Source organism: Stegodyphus dumicola, chromosome 9, assembly GCF_044657685.1.
Source record: "Stegodyphus dumicola isolate Sdum_Otavi_A_Nest chromosome 9, ASM4465768v1".
NCBI classification, from domain to species: Eukaryota; Metazoa; Arthropoda; class Arachnida; order Araneae; family Eresidae; genus Stegodyphus; species Stegodyphus dumicola.
The window spans coordinates 12,053,389-12,071,257 of record NC_140776.1 but is presented as its reverse complement, the minus strand read 5'-3'; the positions used below and the strand labels follow the sequence as shown (position 1 = coordinate 12,071,257).

At 30.1% G+C, this 17,869-nt stretch overlaps 1 protein-coding gene across 3 annotated transcripts in view; it reads right to left on the bottom strand.

The window, feature by feature from the left end:
• Positions 1-1,201: 1,201 nt before the first annotated feature.
• The window catches only part of LOC118194990 (ATP-binding cassette sub-family A member 2-like), a 194,361-nt gene continuing 177,693 nt past the window's right edge, over positions 1,202-17,869 (bottom strand). For 2 of the 3 annotated variants that reach the window (XM_085823221.1, XM_085823223.1), the window contains one exon: positions 16,294-17,819. In XM_085823221.1, coding sequence (XP_085679347.1) covers positions 17,751-17,819 — 69 coding nt within the window. In that variant the 3' untranslated portion in view covers positions 16,294-17,750. Of the gene's footprint in view, positions 10,446-16,293; positions 17,820-17,869 lie in introns of those variants that run through there. The other variant, XM_085823222.1, reaches the window with a different exon arrangement.

Here is a 17,869-nt window from a genome sequence, read left to right as displayed (position 1 = left end):
CCATGGGGTATGAAAATAACTATTTTCCCCATATTTTACTTTTTTATTTCATAAAGGCAAGAAAGCAGCTGAGGCTCACAGAGAGATAGATGAAATTTATTGTGTTAATTAACTAAATCGAATCATCACATAACTGTGCGAGAGATTGCAAAAAGGTTAAATGTAGCAATTGAAAATCGCATAAGACGCCCTGAACTCGTTAAGAAGCTCGATATTTGGGTTCCCCATGAACTGAATGAAATTCACTTAATACAACAAGTCAATATTTGCATTATGCATTTAAAACATAATGCAATCGACCCCTTTTTGAAATAAATTATCACTGGTGATTAAAAAGGGTCATCTACAATAATATTAATCGAAAAGGATCGTGGTCTAAGCATGATGAACCAGCACAAATCATATCGAAAGCTAAATTGCATCAGAAAATGATCATGCTGTCAATTTGATGAGGTTACAAAGGTGTTGTGTATTTTGAACTGCTTCCAAGCAACCAAACGATCAACTCAGATGTTTACTGGCAACACCTTATGAAACTGGAAGCAAATCAAAGAGAAAAGGAATCATGTTCCACTATGACAATGTGAGGTCTCCTGCAATTTCAGCAAGATGGTCCCATCATGTTATCATTTATTTCAGTGTAGATGATGCATATATATATATATCACTCTAAAATACTGAGAAGAAGAATAGTGTAGATGCCTATAGTTATCACATTCTGCAATATGAAAAACCTGGAGGTGTTCGTGCATTGCAGCGATGTGACTTCGAAAAGCCTTCAAACTAACAAATTTTATTTAAAAAGTGAAAGGCATGATTGGGGTGATTAAACTAGTTACAACATGACTTAAAATAAATTTAGAATAATGAATAAAATACTAAGGGTTTTGGGCTATTTTCCTTCTACTGCTTAATTTTATATTGACAGAAACCTGGGAATGGGGAAAATTATTTTACAGAATGGTTTTAAACACTATGAAAATAACAATTAAATATAATCATGCGGTTAAAATTACTAATGCAACCATCAACTAATTTAATGCAAAATTAAATACAATTATTCATCCATCCATGGGATGTCAGTTATGTCTTAATGAAATGCTTTACAAATGTTTAAAATAGTACACATGAGATTGAATAAAAATCAATCAGAAAAAAACATTCTAATAATCATTAAATATATATATATATGCACAACAAATCGCTGGACCAAATTTTTATTGTAAATCATTCTAAATGCGTTTACATTTTCTCAACGCGTAAACTTCTATTCCCATAAGGTACTTACAAAGTTCTCTTTCTTTGTGTAATGCTTGTCAGTTACATAATTATTAAATACTACCCATTATAGTTTTAGTTTTGTCAGCATCTAAATATATATTACAATAATCACATTCAAAATAAGAAAACCAAAAGTGTTACGAGGTAATGAAAAAATAAACATAAATATAACAGAAAACATATTTAATATTTCTCATCATGGATGTACAATAAAACTTGCATGGATATACAATAAAATCATACTAAAGTTCTTAATATCCCATTCAAGCAAATAAAGCACAGATCAAATGAGAAAGCATATTTTGGATTCTTCTGATTAATCCAATTACTTTACTGTACTGACATTAAAATTTCATTACCTCTGCTTTTCATAATAAGTGGCTTAGGAAATTGCAGGCATGTCCATGTTGTTTTGAACCTTTTTGGAAAGGTTATATTTTCCAGCTTTCCACTATTAGAAAAAATACTTCCAATTTAAGACAACATGCTCCGATACAAATCTGTAATCTTTACATGGTCTGGGAGTCTGGAGAATAATTTTAGAATTATATTTGCTATACATATATTATGTTAAGAAAGATACACATACGGAATTTTCTTGACCTACTCTCAATTTAAAGCAAAGAAGAAATTTATAATACATAACATCTAACTATTAAATGGTGCATACGTTTTTAAACGAGCAACAAGTTTTAATTTTCCTTAAGTTTACAAATCTAAAATTAAAGGAAACAATTATAAACTTACCTATGAATACAAAATTATATATATAAAAAAAAACTCATCACATGCAAATCAGACTCACAAGAATGGTAATCCCATGTACTGAAAAGGGACAGTATTTCACTCTTATGTATACAACATAAGTATACTTAAGTAACATAGCTTAATATGTATACAACATAAGCTTGAATAGACTTACAAACACAGCTAAGTGAAATCTGAAAAGTGGTTTTAAGTTGATAAATGAGTTTTATTGAAGAACCTCAAAATTAACTGAAAGATCTGTTACTTGCCTACAAATTGATATAAGAAAAAAAGAATACATAGGTCATCATGAAATTTTGTTTAAGCGATTAGGATGAGAAAAAAAATTGACTCATGCAATCTACACAGGAAACTTCTTCAGCAAGCAGCTGAGATAAGGAGGTGGTTGCAAACTATCACAACTAATAGTGCATAATATTCATCTTTTACTACTTACATGAAAATCTTATCCGATTTAGACTCTTGTTTCATTTTATTAAAAAATAAATAAATAATTAAATCTACTTACTGATTTTATCAAATTATGGTTATGAAAAGGTAATAAAAAGTATAAACTTAAATTTTAAAAAATACATGGTCATAATTTAGAAAGTATGGATAAGAAAAGTAATAAGCAATATTTCTCTGTAAATTTACTGAAAACATTCCTGAACTCAACAAACTAGGAAGAGATCAGGATCCAGGGTATTTTGACGCCAAACTTTTGCATTATATAGTAGAAATTTCGAAAAATTAAGAGTTGAAAAAGAAAAGTTTTAAGTGATAGTTTTTGGCAGATTTAAAAAAAAAGGGGGGGGGAGAACAATGTTGAGTTAAAAGTTTAAAATTTTTCTTTCCACTGAGCAAATCTAAATTGCACATTCAACAATTTCACAATGAACATCACTAGTATCAAAGCTTATAATATTGCACATTTTATATAATGGAACAGATATTTAAATACGAGAGTTTGGAATACAGCATCAGATCACATAAAATAAAGAACAATCTCAAAAATATATTGTTTGTGCAAAATATATTTTTTGATGCTCCTGAATAGGCAGAAAATGAAAATAGGCAACTTTCACATTTCAAATATGTAAATAATTTCATAACTCCTTTTTCCTCCACACTTAATGTTTTATCATTTAATATTAATATGCGGCAAGTGAGATGAAAATATAGAAGCGAAAGAAAGAAAACGATGTTTTCAAGATGAAAACTTGATTCAGCTTCATTCTGATTATAATTTTAAATTTCGGTTTCCAAATCTAAAATTAATATCTACATTAAAATTATGTAAGAATAATATAAGAAAGATTATTGAAATGATGTAGTTTAGAGCGATTTATTATAAGCAGGCACTGATTTTAGATGGAGAGGGGAAATGACAATTTCAAAAAGGAGAGTTAAGAGATTATTATAAATTTAAGTCAGTACTTAATTATTACCCACTTTTTACCTTACATTTATATATATAGCATTTTATGATGAAATAAGAGACACGTGAAAACTAGGTCCTAAATATAATGATATAAAGGGATCCAAGATATGCATATTTCTCATTTGCATTGCACAGAAGTTTCAAAGTTAGCATCACAATAATATTCTTTTTTCCTCTATGGAAAAAGTTAATCTGATAATATTAAATATAATAAATAGTACTTCTGCCTCAATGAGACTAAATGTGCCAAGATTAAATAAAGTACATAAAATGTTTCAAAACTAAAATGCAACACTTGGTACCATAATAAAAAAAAAAGAGTAAAAAATGTGGAATGAATCTGCTCATTCACAGTGAGAAACATAAGGAAACAACTATGTTTCCTTATGTCTCTCATCAATAATGTAAATATTTCTACAGAGACTAAATAGCTATTAAAAAGACAGAAATTAGCAAAATGGATCATTTACATACATTTACACTACAACTAATACTTTGAGATGAAATTTGAGCAGGTTCTTGGAAACCTTTAGAACATATTAAAATTCAAGGTGATAAGTGATACAACTAATACCCATTCAAATTATTTCAAGAAAATATATCTTCTCTTTTATTTATTTAGCACTTTCTAAGCCTATTAGTTATGTTACAAAATTTTAATATTTATAATATTGGTGAGAAAAGTTGGTACAAAGGTCATAATTCTTCAGACGGTATGAATAGTCATAATTCTAATGTACAGGTCATAATTCTTCAACTAAAGAATTTAGGGAAGAGCAATACACCAATATAGAATTTAAAATTAAGCAAAAAAGCAAAATCAGATTAGCATACATTGAGAACTGATGATTTCATAGGGAAAACATACATAGGCCCTTCGTCTTCCTGAGGAAAAAAATCATATAAGCATGTGAATATTTCATATATTCATATGAGCACGAAATGTTTTTGATTTGGGAGGAGAAGAACGTATGTCTGGTCACCCTTGAAATCAATAAAATTCATAGATTCAAAATCTATGCTAACATAGTTGTTATTATTATTATTTTGTCTATATTTAAATATACCATATTCTAAACTTGAAATTTGTATTTCAAAAATTAGAAATTTTATACCAACATTTATATTTTTGGTAACTTTTCACCCTTTCGCACCTAACGGGACACATACGTCCCAAGAAAATTAAAAAAAATACTCTTGGGATAGAAATGCTTCTCTGTCTAACGGGAGACTTTCCCACCTGTCCTGCCAATATTTTTGAAGGTATTTTCATTCACGGAACATAGATGGCACTACCGTACATAATGCAATTCCCGTGTTTTTGAAGTGTTGTAGCAGCTCATTCCATACTCTACGAACATAAATAGTTTAGTTTTGGAAAATACCGCCTATTTTCGATTAAATTTTAATTTATCCATAAATCTAAGGCCAGATAAGTTACTCACGAAGCGGATTACCTCTAATAAACTGGTAAGTGTCAAAGTTTTACTTCCGTTTTTATTATCGAGACATATGTGTCCCTCTTGTCTTGGATAGTGGGAACACATTGTCCCAACAGTCCTATGTGATCATTTCTCTAGATATTATATTTTTCGGTTACTTTTGAAATAGTTGCTTATTATTTTTAATTTAGGCACATATTAATTCAATCTAAAATGACTCAACACCGGGAACTTACTAAAGAAGAAATAAAAAAAAAATTAGAAGAGTCAGATGACGAAGATATTGATTTGGATGATGAAATAGACGATCCCGATTTTCAAGACCCAACACACAATTTGCAGTACTTATCTGATTCAGACGAGTGTGAAATGGATATCGATCATGATACCATTCCCCAAAATACAAAGAACAGCGATGCTTTGAGTGATACTGATACGGCATCACTTTCATCAGTTGATGAGATACCATCAGCTAATGCTTCAGGCTGCAAACCAATCTTATGGTTTCATGCAGATTCAACTTTCCAACCTCGAATGACAATTCCAGCAGAGTCATCGTCTAGTTTGTTATTCAAATTAAATCGTTCAGCTACCGAATTGGACGTGTTTCTCAAGATATTTCCAAAAAGTCTTATGATTTGGATCTCTCAATGCACAAACCAACGACTCGAAAAGTTAGGACAAACAATTCACCCTACAGATCTCTCTGAAATTATGCTTGTCCTTGGATGCATGCTTGTCATGTCTTACAATAGGGTGCCGAAATTCTCTCATTATTGGTCATCTAATCCTTCTTTGGGAAACTTAGCAATAAAAAATGCTACTTCAAGAGACAGATGTAAAACGTTGCTGTCGAAACTATATTTTGCTGCACCAGAAAAGACAGAAAATGCAAGTAAAACATACTATATTGACGAGGTTGTTTCGTGCCTAAAACAAACCTTCAAACAGTGCCGAAGCGAAAGCTCATATCAAGCTATTGATGAATCAATGGCGAAATTCAAGGTACGTTCGTCCCTCAAACAGTATATGCCGATGAAACCTGTGAAAAGATGGATAAAAATTTGGCAGCAATGTGATTCAAAAACAGGATATGTATATGACATGAACATTTATTCCGGAAAAGAAACGGGCGAAGTTCAAGGCACACTCGGGGAACGGGTAGTAGTATCAAAGCTAACAGAGACAATCAGAGGTAAAGACGTGATGCTTGCATTTGACCGATTTTTTACAAGTGTGCACCTGATGGAAACCCTGAAATTTCCTACTGTTGGTACATGCATCAAGACATGAAAAGATGTTCTAATTTTACAACAAAACTAAGCAAAAGGGGTGAGTCTGAGTTTCTCATAACTAAAAATGGAACATTGTATGCGCGGTGGCTTGATTCAAAAGAAGTGATGATGCTAAGTAATTGCCATGAAGCAAAATACACAAAAGTAAATCGCACCATGAAAGATGGAAGCAAAGAAGAATTTGAGTGCCCTGTGGCAATCGAATTCTACAACAAAATCATGGGAGGTGTAGACCTTGCAAATCAAATGGCAAATGTCTATGAATTAGATCGAAAATCTTGCAAGTGGTGGAAAAAAGTATTTTTTCGCCTATTGATGAGCGCAGTGGTCAACTCATGGATTGCGTACTGTGAACTCCAACATCGAAAAACCCCCTTCTTGATTTCATTGTACCTCTTGCAGAAGCCTTGATGGCGTCCAGAAAGCTCAACGCACAATATCAACGCCGTAGAGGAACTGGACGCCCATCCAAAACATCATGAAGTTTATTCAATGTTGGTGACCATCTGCCAGTAACAACAAAAACACGATGGTGGTGCTGTAAATGTGCGCAACAAAAGAAGGAACCGTGCACTAAAATAATGTGCACGATGTGTAATTGTGCATTGATTGTTTCAAACCATACCATTCGTAATTAAATTTTTATGACTAGAAAATCATTGGTTTTCTTTACAAAATTACTCATTGAAGACTACTGGGACACATATGTCCCAGCGGTCAGGACTGATGGGACATATATGTAACCGGTTCTAAATCAGTGTTCAAAATTTTTCTAAAAATATAACATCTTAATTTTTAACATTCTACAGTGCTCTACTCATAGTTTATGTTATCAAAATTGTTCTGTTGTAAAAACAAAAAACTCGTCGCGAAAGGGTTAAGACATATATCTATTTAATTCAATGAAAAAAAAATGAAAAATACATTGTATTAGACACATCATATCTTTAATCTTATTCAGCATGCTAATGACTTTTATAAGTAACACAAAAAACAAAAACAAGTGTTGAAGCTCTCTAAAATAATTACGGTACTTCCAATTTATATATCAATAAAAATGACATTTTCCTATTATTTATGATTAAGCTTATTTAGATTTATGAAAATCAAAATCTATAAACAAAATTAATGACTGCTTTTAAACATAGAAAATGTTTTCAACTCTTATAGTGTAAAGCAAGGAACATAGCTTAGGAATTTAAGTTTTGTACAAAACTATACAAATGTTTAAATCTCTATACTTTCCTAATGCAATGTATTTTACCTATAGGTTAAAAATTCTAACATTAATAAATCGTGTTTTTGAAATAAGAAACCTGTTCACAGCAACTTCAATTAATTTCCTATTCAAAGTGGGGAAGGGAATGACAGAATCAATGGACGAAAAGCTGCTGAAGCTCATTTTTACAAAAGTTTTATAAAAACCAACATTTACTGAGGAGTTTGCTATAAACACCACAGTACAAGCACCAAAACACTAGTTCAAAAAATTACATTAATGTACAACAGTTTCACATCACATTAATGGTGAATTTACTGTAGTATTTCCTGCAAATGTGTTTGTACAATCATATTTACATGCATTAATTTTTACTACTGAAGAATGTAATACTTTGATCATGAAATTATGCAATGGAAAACAACAATATATAATTGAGTAAAAACAAGTAATTCATATTTATAAATTAAAATTGCCCAAAATTATTAATTTTAAATCATATTTTCAGTTTACAAGAATACTGAAATACAGAATGAGAAGAGGAAACCACACAATATTCTTATTAGAATGCAAGATTTATAGGGAAAAATTATTTGCTTGGATTATAGATAATTTTTAGATACATATCAATACAATTTTTGCAAGCACTTCCTTTCAAATAATATCATATTTAAATTTTTTTTCCAGTTACAGCTGGAAATGCTTTTATATGTGTTTCAAGTACAATAAACTAACTGATTCTCCTCAAAGTTTTATTTATAAATATTTCTCTATTATATATCAAGACAGTGATTCAGAATCAATATGCAAATTAATTCTAGAGACTGCTCCCCCAAAAGAACATAATTTTGAATGAAATATGCCCAAAATTTGATAGCAAATGACATCTTAAATTATACATTACATAAAAAATTAGTGATAAAAACGTGCATATAACTTAATAAAAAAACACTAGCATTTATAAAAATAATTAAATTGGTTTTTAATATTTGAGGTTACTGTTATTAAATAAATTAATTATACTGCAATTAAATACATAGAAAAAAATTAATTTTTCATGTGATAAAAAAAGGTTTAATGCCTTTAATTTGCAGCAGTGTAAAACGAAGAAAATCTTACTTTGTTACACTATAATTATATCATTAATATTGAATGAAAAAAGTTTTATATTACATATAAATGATGTTACATTTTTCAGCTGATTATGGGAAATTGAATATGTATGGATACTGCAAACTTGACATAATTTACCTTATGCAAAATAAATACCCATTCTTTCATAAATACATAAAAAATTACACATTAAGTAAAAAAAGCATTCAATTGGAAAAGAAAATCTTTAGTACAGATAATCTGTTTTGAAATTCATGTTAAGTACTTACAAATTTTACTACACAAAGTATGCTACAATAAAAACTATTATGCTACTTCATAAAATTGTCCATGTGCATTTACATTAATGATAAGTAAAAACAATTAACTATAACAGGTCTTTTAAAAGGATTTTAGTGCATGTTATAAAATCTCACATTTATTAAGAAAAAGAGGCTTCAATGATTCAGAATTTAAAAAGTATTGAACTCAACAGCCATACAGTATATTAAAGGTGCTAGATAAATAATTTAAAAAAATTGCTTGTGAAAATAATTTAAAATGAATGAGTTAATATTTTATATTAATGGAACAGAGCATATATCCTAATATTTTTCAAATGCTTTCACAAGAATTTCAAGAAATAAAGCCTATTATTTACAATTACATAATGAAACTTTCAAACTTTTTTCTTCATTCAACTCTCTGAGTGGCATGACCACAGTTACATGGTTATGAGATTTACTGCCACTTTGTATATATTACCTTTATATTTGAAATATTCTGCTCTATTATTTTCTTCAATGATATAATCATCATTATCATTCTAATAAATATAGGATTATGAAAACATAGAAAAATAAATAACTATACAAAATAGAGCTAATAAATCCCATACAATTCTTTATGAATGAATCGATGAAGGCCTGGCCACAACGAAAGTTAAATTTCATGCATTATAAAAAATAACTGCCACAATTATAATCTCAAAGTAATAGGAAAAATAATACTTTTATCGACCGATAAGCACAAAAAGGAAAAAAAAATAATAGATATTGCACAAAACATAGTTTATTTTAAAGACCATTAAAAAAAGACTTCTAGCACCAAATGAAAAAAATTAGAACAATATTTACAAAATACATTCTCTGAATAAACAGCCACAATATTTATGATATAAAGTAAAGAAACCTTTATGGAAAACATGTAAAATTATACTGTAAGAAATAGTATATTTATATTTCTCCTTTAATTAGAAGAAATCATACTAAAATGCCACATATTTACACAAAATAGCCCATCATGATTATATCTAACAACATCTACAAATGTTTTCATAAAACAGTATGAAGGAATCATACACAATATTTAAATGAATCTTATTAAAAATATGTGATTGAAAATGTCAAAAGGCAGTAAAACTTACAAAAGACTTACTATTCAGTGGCTTAAGTAAACATGCCATTCAGCAGAAGCACAAGTTTAAAACATTGAAATAATTTGATATTTTGCTTTTCTTTAAATAATCCAAATTGTAAATAATGAATAAAATATATCACAATGTACAGACTGTACACAGAACAAAGAATCACAATCTTATTAAATCAAATTACTACTGTACTGGGAAAGACTTGATTTTAAGATAGTTTACATTCATCCAACAAAAAAAAAAAAAAAAAAAAAAAAAAAAAAAAAAAAAAAATTAATCACAAATGAGAAGCTCTTGTGCAAATATATAAATGCAACCAAATGCAACCACACAACAGAGAAACAATTTAAACATGACATGAAACTCTCTCAAGAAATTTCTGAATAGCACACAGTGACTATATTGCTCTTCTCTTCATATCAATAATTGATAAGAGAGCTCTGGAACAAGTTTTGAATTAACATTCTGCATCCATGTGAATAAATGCAAGGCGGCTCTGAAGAGAAAATAAAAAAAAAAAAAAGAAAACAACATATATGGCATGATTTAGTGAGTAATATATAAACTGAAATCTAAAATCTTAAAATTTACAAAACTAATGATCAATTACATATTTTGTCATATTATATTTAAGATTCAAAAAAGTTAAATTTTAAGTTCAAATTTTTTGTTTTTAATTTGCAATCAAATTTATCTTCATCCTTCTAAAATGTTTAATGATTAACAAATTTAAATCCATTTAATTACAGATTAAACATGTCCTGTTTCATATATTCTTTTAAAATTAACAAGGCGTTATATTAACTTTTAAATGCCCTGGAGTTTCTAGACCATTTTTCTTTTCTCATTTCTTCTTTTTTACAGATGAAAAGGTAAAAGTTACTTGTGGGGTGAAAATTGGTGGTTTTATTGTTCTGTTTATTTATTTATTTTTGAAACATTCCTAAACTTTCCAGTCCATCGGTAAATATTATCAACATGTGAAAAGAAAACATAACTTTAGCTAATTCAAATACAAATTTGAATTATTAAACAAAGATTATGTGATACATTAAAAAATAAAACACATTCTTCTTCAAAATTTTCTGCATCCCCCACACTATTCTTCTCCCTAAGTAAACAGGAATCCTTTCGTAAAAAAAAAAAAAAAAAAAATCACTGCATTGCAAGGACTTATGCAAATCTCAGCAAGAGTGGCTATCGAGGAAGTGCATTTTCTTGTCATTCCCTTTGAAAATGTTCAGCAAAATTCTATATATTCCTGCAAAACATTTACCAAAGTTTGTTCTATTGTTGGCAAGTTCGACAAGCTCATATTTTAAAACTAATTTAAAGGAAAAAAAAATACCTCGATTTGTTTATAATAACTGTTGGAGCTCAGAATGCAACAAAAAACAGTGCATACGGTAATGGCGGCATTGCTGGGTTGAAGGATTGTTATGAGCTTGGTTGCCAGAAACTGGCACACACTGAAAATTTGGCAACTACTACATTGGTTGCATTAATATGCAAGTACCAAATATTATTTGCACATTTTAATGGGAAAATAATACTTTAATCAGTTTTTGTACCAATGCTATGAACAACAGATTTTGCTTTCATTAAGAAAGAAACTTTGTAATTTGTTCATAGCAAATGCCATGGTGGCCTGCTTTTATTAATAAGTTCTTTTAATTTGTCATTACTAATATTACATCTAAATTTAGTTCTTGTTTTAGTAATAACATTGAAAATCACTCTGCATTGCTATAGAAGGTTGTCAGAATTGCCAGCATTATTCTAGACAGTTCACTGTACTTTAAAACTCCATCAGCACCTTTTAGTAATTAAACTCCACTGGGTACCAATCCTTGCTGGTTTTATAACTTTATCCAAGTTTTATGACTATCAACTACAAAACTGAGATTGCAATTTATCAGTTGAAATATTCATACATTCTATTTCAAAATTAGATGAAGCAAAACTATCTTATATCAGAAAAATATGCACTTGTTACAGTAGAAACATTTGCAAGTTTAGCATATAAAATCATTTCATTGTGGATAGGAAATTGATATGGTACGTAATAACATGCTCGGCAGAAGTAGCTTCTAACATGGAAATAAAACTTATTTTTGCTTTTATTAACTTTGTTAGTTGCATCCTTTATTGCCAAATCATCATCTTTATTCTGATTTTCTATTTTACCATAAATCACATGATTTCTAGAATTAGATGACGAAACAAAAGTTGGTTTTGCGAACTTTAATAAAATGTCTTTAAACAGATTACTAATCATTAATTGCAAAACATGAATTAATGAAATCCTGCATAGAATTGTGTTAAGAATAGCGCATGATGGCAAAATGGATATACAAAAAAGCAAAATGCATTGTCAAGGTCAAAAGACAAAAACAAATATTCGTTCTTCCAAAACAAATATTCCTTCAATTGCAATCTTCCAAAGATAACAAATAAATCTTCTTCCAAAGATAAAGCAATGGCAAAATGTTCCCCCTTTCAGGATTTTTTTTTTTATTTTGAAAGAACTTCGTATCAGCTTTATATTATATATCAGTAATATTATTTTGAGAATTCCTTATTAAATTGCTTACAGGTGCAGAAATTACTTTTTCCATTTGTCGGGGATTCTAGATAAACTTTTCTCTAAAATAAACAGTGTGCATATGTTTTGAAATTTTTCTTATTTCAGTATTATGCAGCTGTTGGGAGTTATTTCAAATTTCCCTTCCTCTTAATTTGTTTCAAGATAATAAGAAATATCACATTATACCACATAATTATAATATATACATTTTAGAATTCTTTTCAAGATAATAAGCATCAACAACACATTCATCCACACTTATTGGTCAAATAGCTGCCCCTTTTTCAGCTACTAAATTTAAGATATGACAGGTGCACCTCATAATTTGCAAATCTGAATTTTCTCTCTCTCTCTTTTTTTTAATTAGCAGTGCTATAGACTGGTAATTATTTCTAAAGACTGGATTACATCATGCAAAATAAAAAAGTCAATATAACAAACAGTACATATCACAAAGGTACTACATTTTCTTGACGAAATAATAGAACGAAAGTCTGTGCATGATTTTTGAAAGTACATGAGTATTTTACCTTTTTGCAGACGTAACTAATCCAGAAGACCGCAATTTCTTAAACTATTTCTTGAAAGCATGCGAAGCTTTTTACAAGCATTAATGTAGTTATGAAGATTAGTTAAAAAAACAATGTTATTACTCTCTAATTGTATATAAAAGCATATATGATACAAGCACTGTTAGACAGAATGGATTTTTTGGTAGGTTTGAGTTAATACATATTGCACAATTTCTTACTTGCAAAAAAGCATTACTCTGTTACAGTTAGACCATTACTCTGGGTTGAAAATCTCGAGATTATTCCAAACTATTTTATCAAAATAATATTGATTAATAAGTATGCAAAACGAAAATATTGTAATTCAACTTTGAAACTTTTCACACAGAACTTCAGCATTATTGGATTATTACGGAATGTATTGTCAAATAGTATAAAAAATATAACTCATTTAGGCTATAACTGAATCCCTATAATACATTTATGAATTATAATGATTCAGCAATGTGAAATAAATATTCATTTAGAAAAAGCATTAAAATTCTAACATCAGTATATATATATTATCTTACATGACTGAAACATATTTTACCTAAATAAACAAAAATCTAAGCTCTAAAAGTAATTCTTTCAAATAAAAAGTGCAGTTTTTAGAGCACCACTGTCTACTAGCAATAAATTACAGTATTGCCGCTCTTTAGTTTTGCATTTAGAATAGTATATTTTAGGTCATTTATACTTTTATAAGTTTGAGATTCTCAAATTAGTGCAGTTCTTAAGAAATGAATTTAAGTAACAATCTGAATTTTATTCATTGTGTTCAAAGCAATGCCATAAGTCGAAGAGATAAGTACTAAGATGATGGCAGAACTTCCAGAGATACAAAAAAATTTCAACTTCTAAATAAGAAAGAAATTTCTTTTAACAGCAAACAGAAACTATTTGTATTTTTATCATTAATATAACATCAATACAAATATACTATTTCCTGTTATTGTTTTATATATAAAATATATAAAACAGCAACAGATTGAAATGCTTAAGCATTTAAAGTATTGCAAAAGTCACTTTTATGCTATTATATTGGGCAAATTCTGATCACACCAAAATGATAGATTCACATCCTTAGGCAGCCTATACTAGCACCAACATTTTAAACTATAGTTCAGAATTAATTTCATTACACAGGAAAAGTTCCTAAAGAAAATATCCAGAAGCATTTCATACAACATAATGCATTGTGCAATATTATATCACATCTCACAAAGAAGTGTTGACATTCACACATCCTTCAACTTTCTTCAATAATTTTAGAACTGAAATTAATTAATGGTGAAATAGTAAAATGCTGTCTATTTGCTAACACTTTTTTTCTTAGGCAAGATTGTTAAGTTTAGGATTGTGTATCCATAGATCGCCAATAGATGGCGGTAGTGTTTGTTTGTAAAAGGAAACTGTGATGTCAATTATGTATATGTATCAGTTCGTCTTTGGTGTTCGTGAATAAATGTTGTGTGGAAGAACGCTCCTCTGTTTATTACTTTAACTGCGATCCAGTCTGATTTATTAGAGATTTACACATATTTTGTTTATGGTGCCGAAACCCGGGATTATTACGAGCCAGAAAATCGACAGACTGAATATTTCGAAAATGGAAGGCGTTCTTGAAAATTTGAAAAAGAAACGATCGGTTGTTAGACAATTAACTACGAAACTGATAACCAAAGTCGAATCGAATTTAGCAAATAATATTCCGCTAAATGAGAAAATTGAGATAATCGAGTATTTATATGAACAGTTAATTGAGAAAATCAATGAACTGAAAAGTTTAGATTCAGAAATAGAAACGAAAGTAACTTCGGAGGAGATTGAAAATGAAGTTACCTCAAGTCAAGAATACCAGGATAAAACTGTTATATGGAGAGGAAGAATGCAACGATTTTTGAAGAAGAATTCGGAATCTTCTAGAACAGTTCATCAGAACCAAACGGCTAATGTTGCACTTCCAGTTGAAATAAAACCAGTGAAGTTACCACGTCTGCAAATAGGAACTTATTACGGAGATTCGTGTAAATGGTTAGACTTCTGGAACCAGTTCGAAAATACAATTCATAATCATAGTGGATTGAGAAAAACTGAAAAATTTGCGTACCTAAAATCCTTACTTGGAGGTAATGCTTTAGCTGCCATTTCCGGTTTCGCTTTAAGTGACCAGAATTATGATTCCGCAGTAGAAATATTGAAAGAACGTTTTGGAAGACAAGATGTTGTTATCACCTCGCATATGAATAAATTATTATCCCTTGAACCAGTGGGAAACATTTCAAATGTTAAAGCACTGCGTAAGCTGTACGATGAATGCGAAGTCAACATTCGAAGTTTAGAATCGTTAAACGTTACTTCTGGAAGTTATGGAAATATTCTCTGTCCTATCATTTTGCAGAAACTTCCAGAGGAATTAAATTTGGAATTTAATCGAAGTCGAAATATGGAAGCAGGATTTGATATAAAGGAACTTATAGAATTCTTAAAAAAGGAAGTTAACTGTCGAGAAGCTGCAAGTTTAATGAACTCTGAGAAAACGAATCAGAAACCATACTTTCGTCAAAATGAACAACGCACGAAAGTTTATCCGAATTATAAACCGAAAGTTCCGACTGCTTCAGCTTTATCAACAATTGGATACAAATGTATATTTTGTGACAAAGAAGATCATACGAAATATAAATGTACTGAGGTGAACGCTGATGAGAAACGCAACATTTTGAAATGTACAGGAAAATGTTTTCTGTGTTTTGGATGTAAACATTTAGCTATCAACTGTAAGAACAAACAGTTTTCCTGCAAAAAGTGCCGCGGTAAACATCATGAAAGTGTGTGTGTGAATCCCGCATCAGCTGTCTCCAGTGCAAAAAATAAGGAAACCGAAACATCGGCGGAAATTGTTCAAAATTCTTCTGCCAAAACTGGATCTAATATTATGCTTCAAACGGTGTATGCTGTGGCTGAGGGCAGAAATAAGAATTGTATTGTGAGATGTCTTCTTGACGGCGGTAGCCAAATCTATGCAATTCGAGAAGATTTATCAAGAAAATTACAATTACCAGTGAAAGGAGAAACTATTTTAAATCTGCATACCTTCGGTGAAAAGAACGGGAAACATTGGCGGCGAAAGAAAGTTGAACTTACGCTCCGGAATATTAATGACCCTGAAAAATCCATAAATCTCGAAGTCATTGAAGTACCAGTCATAACAAATGCCGATATACGAGTACCAGATGTAGAAATCAAATCCAAACTCCAAGCATTCGGCGTCACTTTGACAGACTGCGGCGGCGCCGATGGAATGAGTCATATTTCCGTTTTAATCGGCGCTGACATTATGTGGAAAATAGCAAGCGAAGAAATAAAAAGGATAAACAGAAATGCAGTAGCGATGAAAACCTTGTTTGGGTGGTGTATACAATGAACCAAATGAACCTGATCCTCTTTCACCATCTCATTTTATAACTGGATCTAGATTGACTGTTTTACCTTCACCTGAATCTAAATTAGAATCTACAAGATCTCAATTGATTAAAAGATGGAAGCATAGGCAATTAATATTAGAGCATTTTTGGAAAAGGTTTTATAAAGAATATTTGTTAGAATTAAGATCAGTCATGTTTTCAAAAACTCCAAAGAATTCTCCCGTGTTTAAAATTAATGATGTTGTACTTGTACGAGAAGATAATGTGAAACGCTGTAACTGGAAGATAGGTAGGATTAAGGAATTATTTCATGGAAGAGATGATAGAATTAGATCTTGTGAGATTCAGTTGGATAAGGGTGTTGTTAGAAGACCAATTGAAAGACTTTATAATCTTGAAGTTCAATAAAATTGATGCATCCGTAAACGGACGCATGGGGGGGGGAGTGTTAAGTTTAGGATTGTGTATCCATAGATCGCCAATAGATGGCGGTAGTGTTTGTTTGTAAAAGGAAACTGTGATGTCAATTATGTATATGTATCAGTTCGTCTTTGGTGTTCGTGAATAAATGTTGTGTGGAAGAACGCTCCTCTGTTTATTACTTTAACTGCGATCCAGTCTGATTTATTAGAGATTTACACATATTTTGTTTAAAGATAAAAATACAGTAGCAAGAACAAGTTAATAAAATCCATGTAACAAAGAAAGAGAAAAAATGAATTTTTCAGGTTTATGATGATGAATACAGATTGTGCAGCTTGAGGATTATGACATCATACAATAACAATTCCTGTTCAAGCATTTCATTTGAAAACATAAGCCTAATTTTATTTCTGAAATGCTAATTATTTCAAAATGAAATACCAAGCATAAACCACTACAAACAACCAGCAGGTAGCCTTTTTTTCCTTTTAGAAATGATAGCTACTTCAAGATGAAATATCAAGCATGAATCAATTCATTCAATAAAATTAAAATTATTTATGTTTTTTAAAGTTTACCACCTTATTTCTTCCAACAAAACACAGAGTGGCAATACTAGTTTGTATGCATGCTTTAAATTGCAACCTCACTATAAACAGAATGGCATTAATTTACAAATCACTATAATTACAGTTACGAAAGCTATTTGCATGCAGAGCAAAGCATGCAAGAGTGAAAAGTTGCTTGAAGAAATTATTTTTAACTTGCCCTAAAATACTGAAAATTGGAAACCATCTGGATTGTCATGATTAATTTGTGGTTCCTTGCCCCCAACAATTTATGACTGGATCATTGCCAGAACAGGTAATACCACAGTCCTAGAAGAAACATGTGCAGGTTACACACCATTTTAAATGCTCTTTAATCC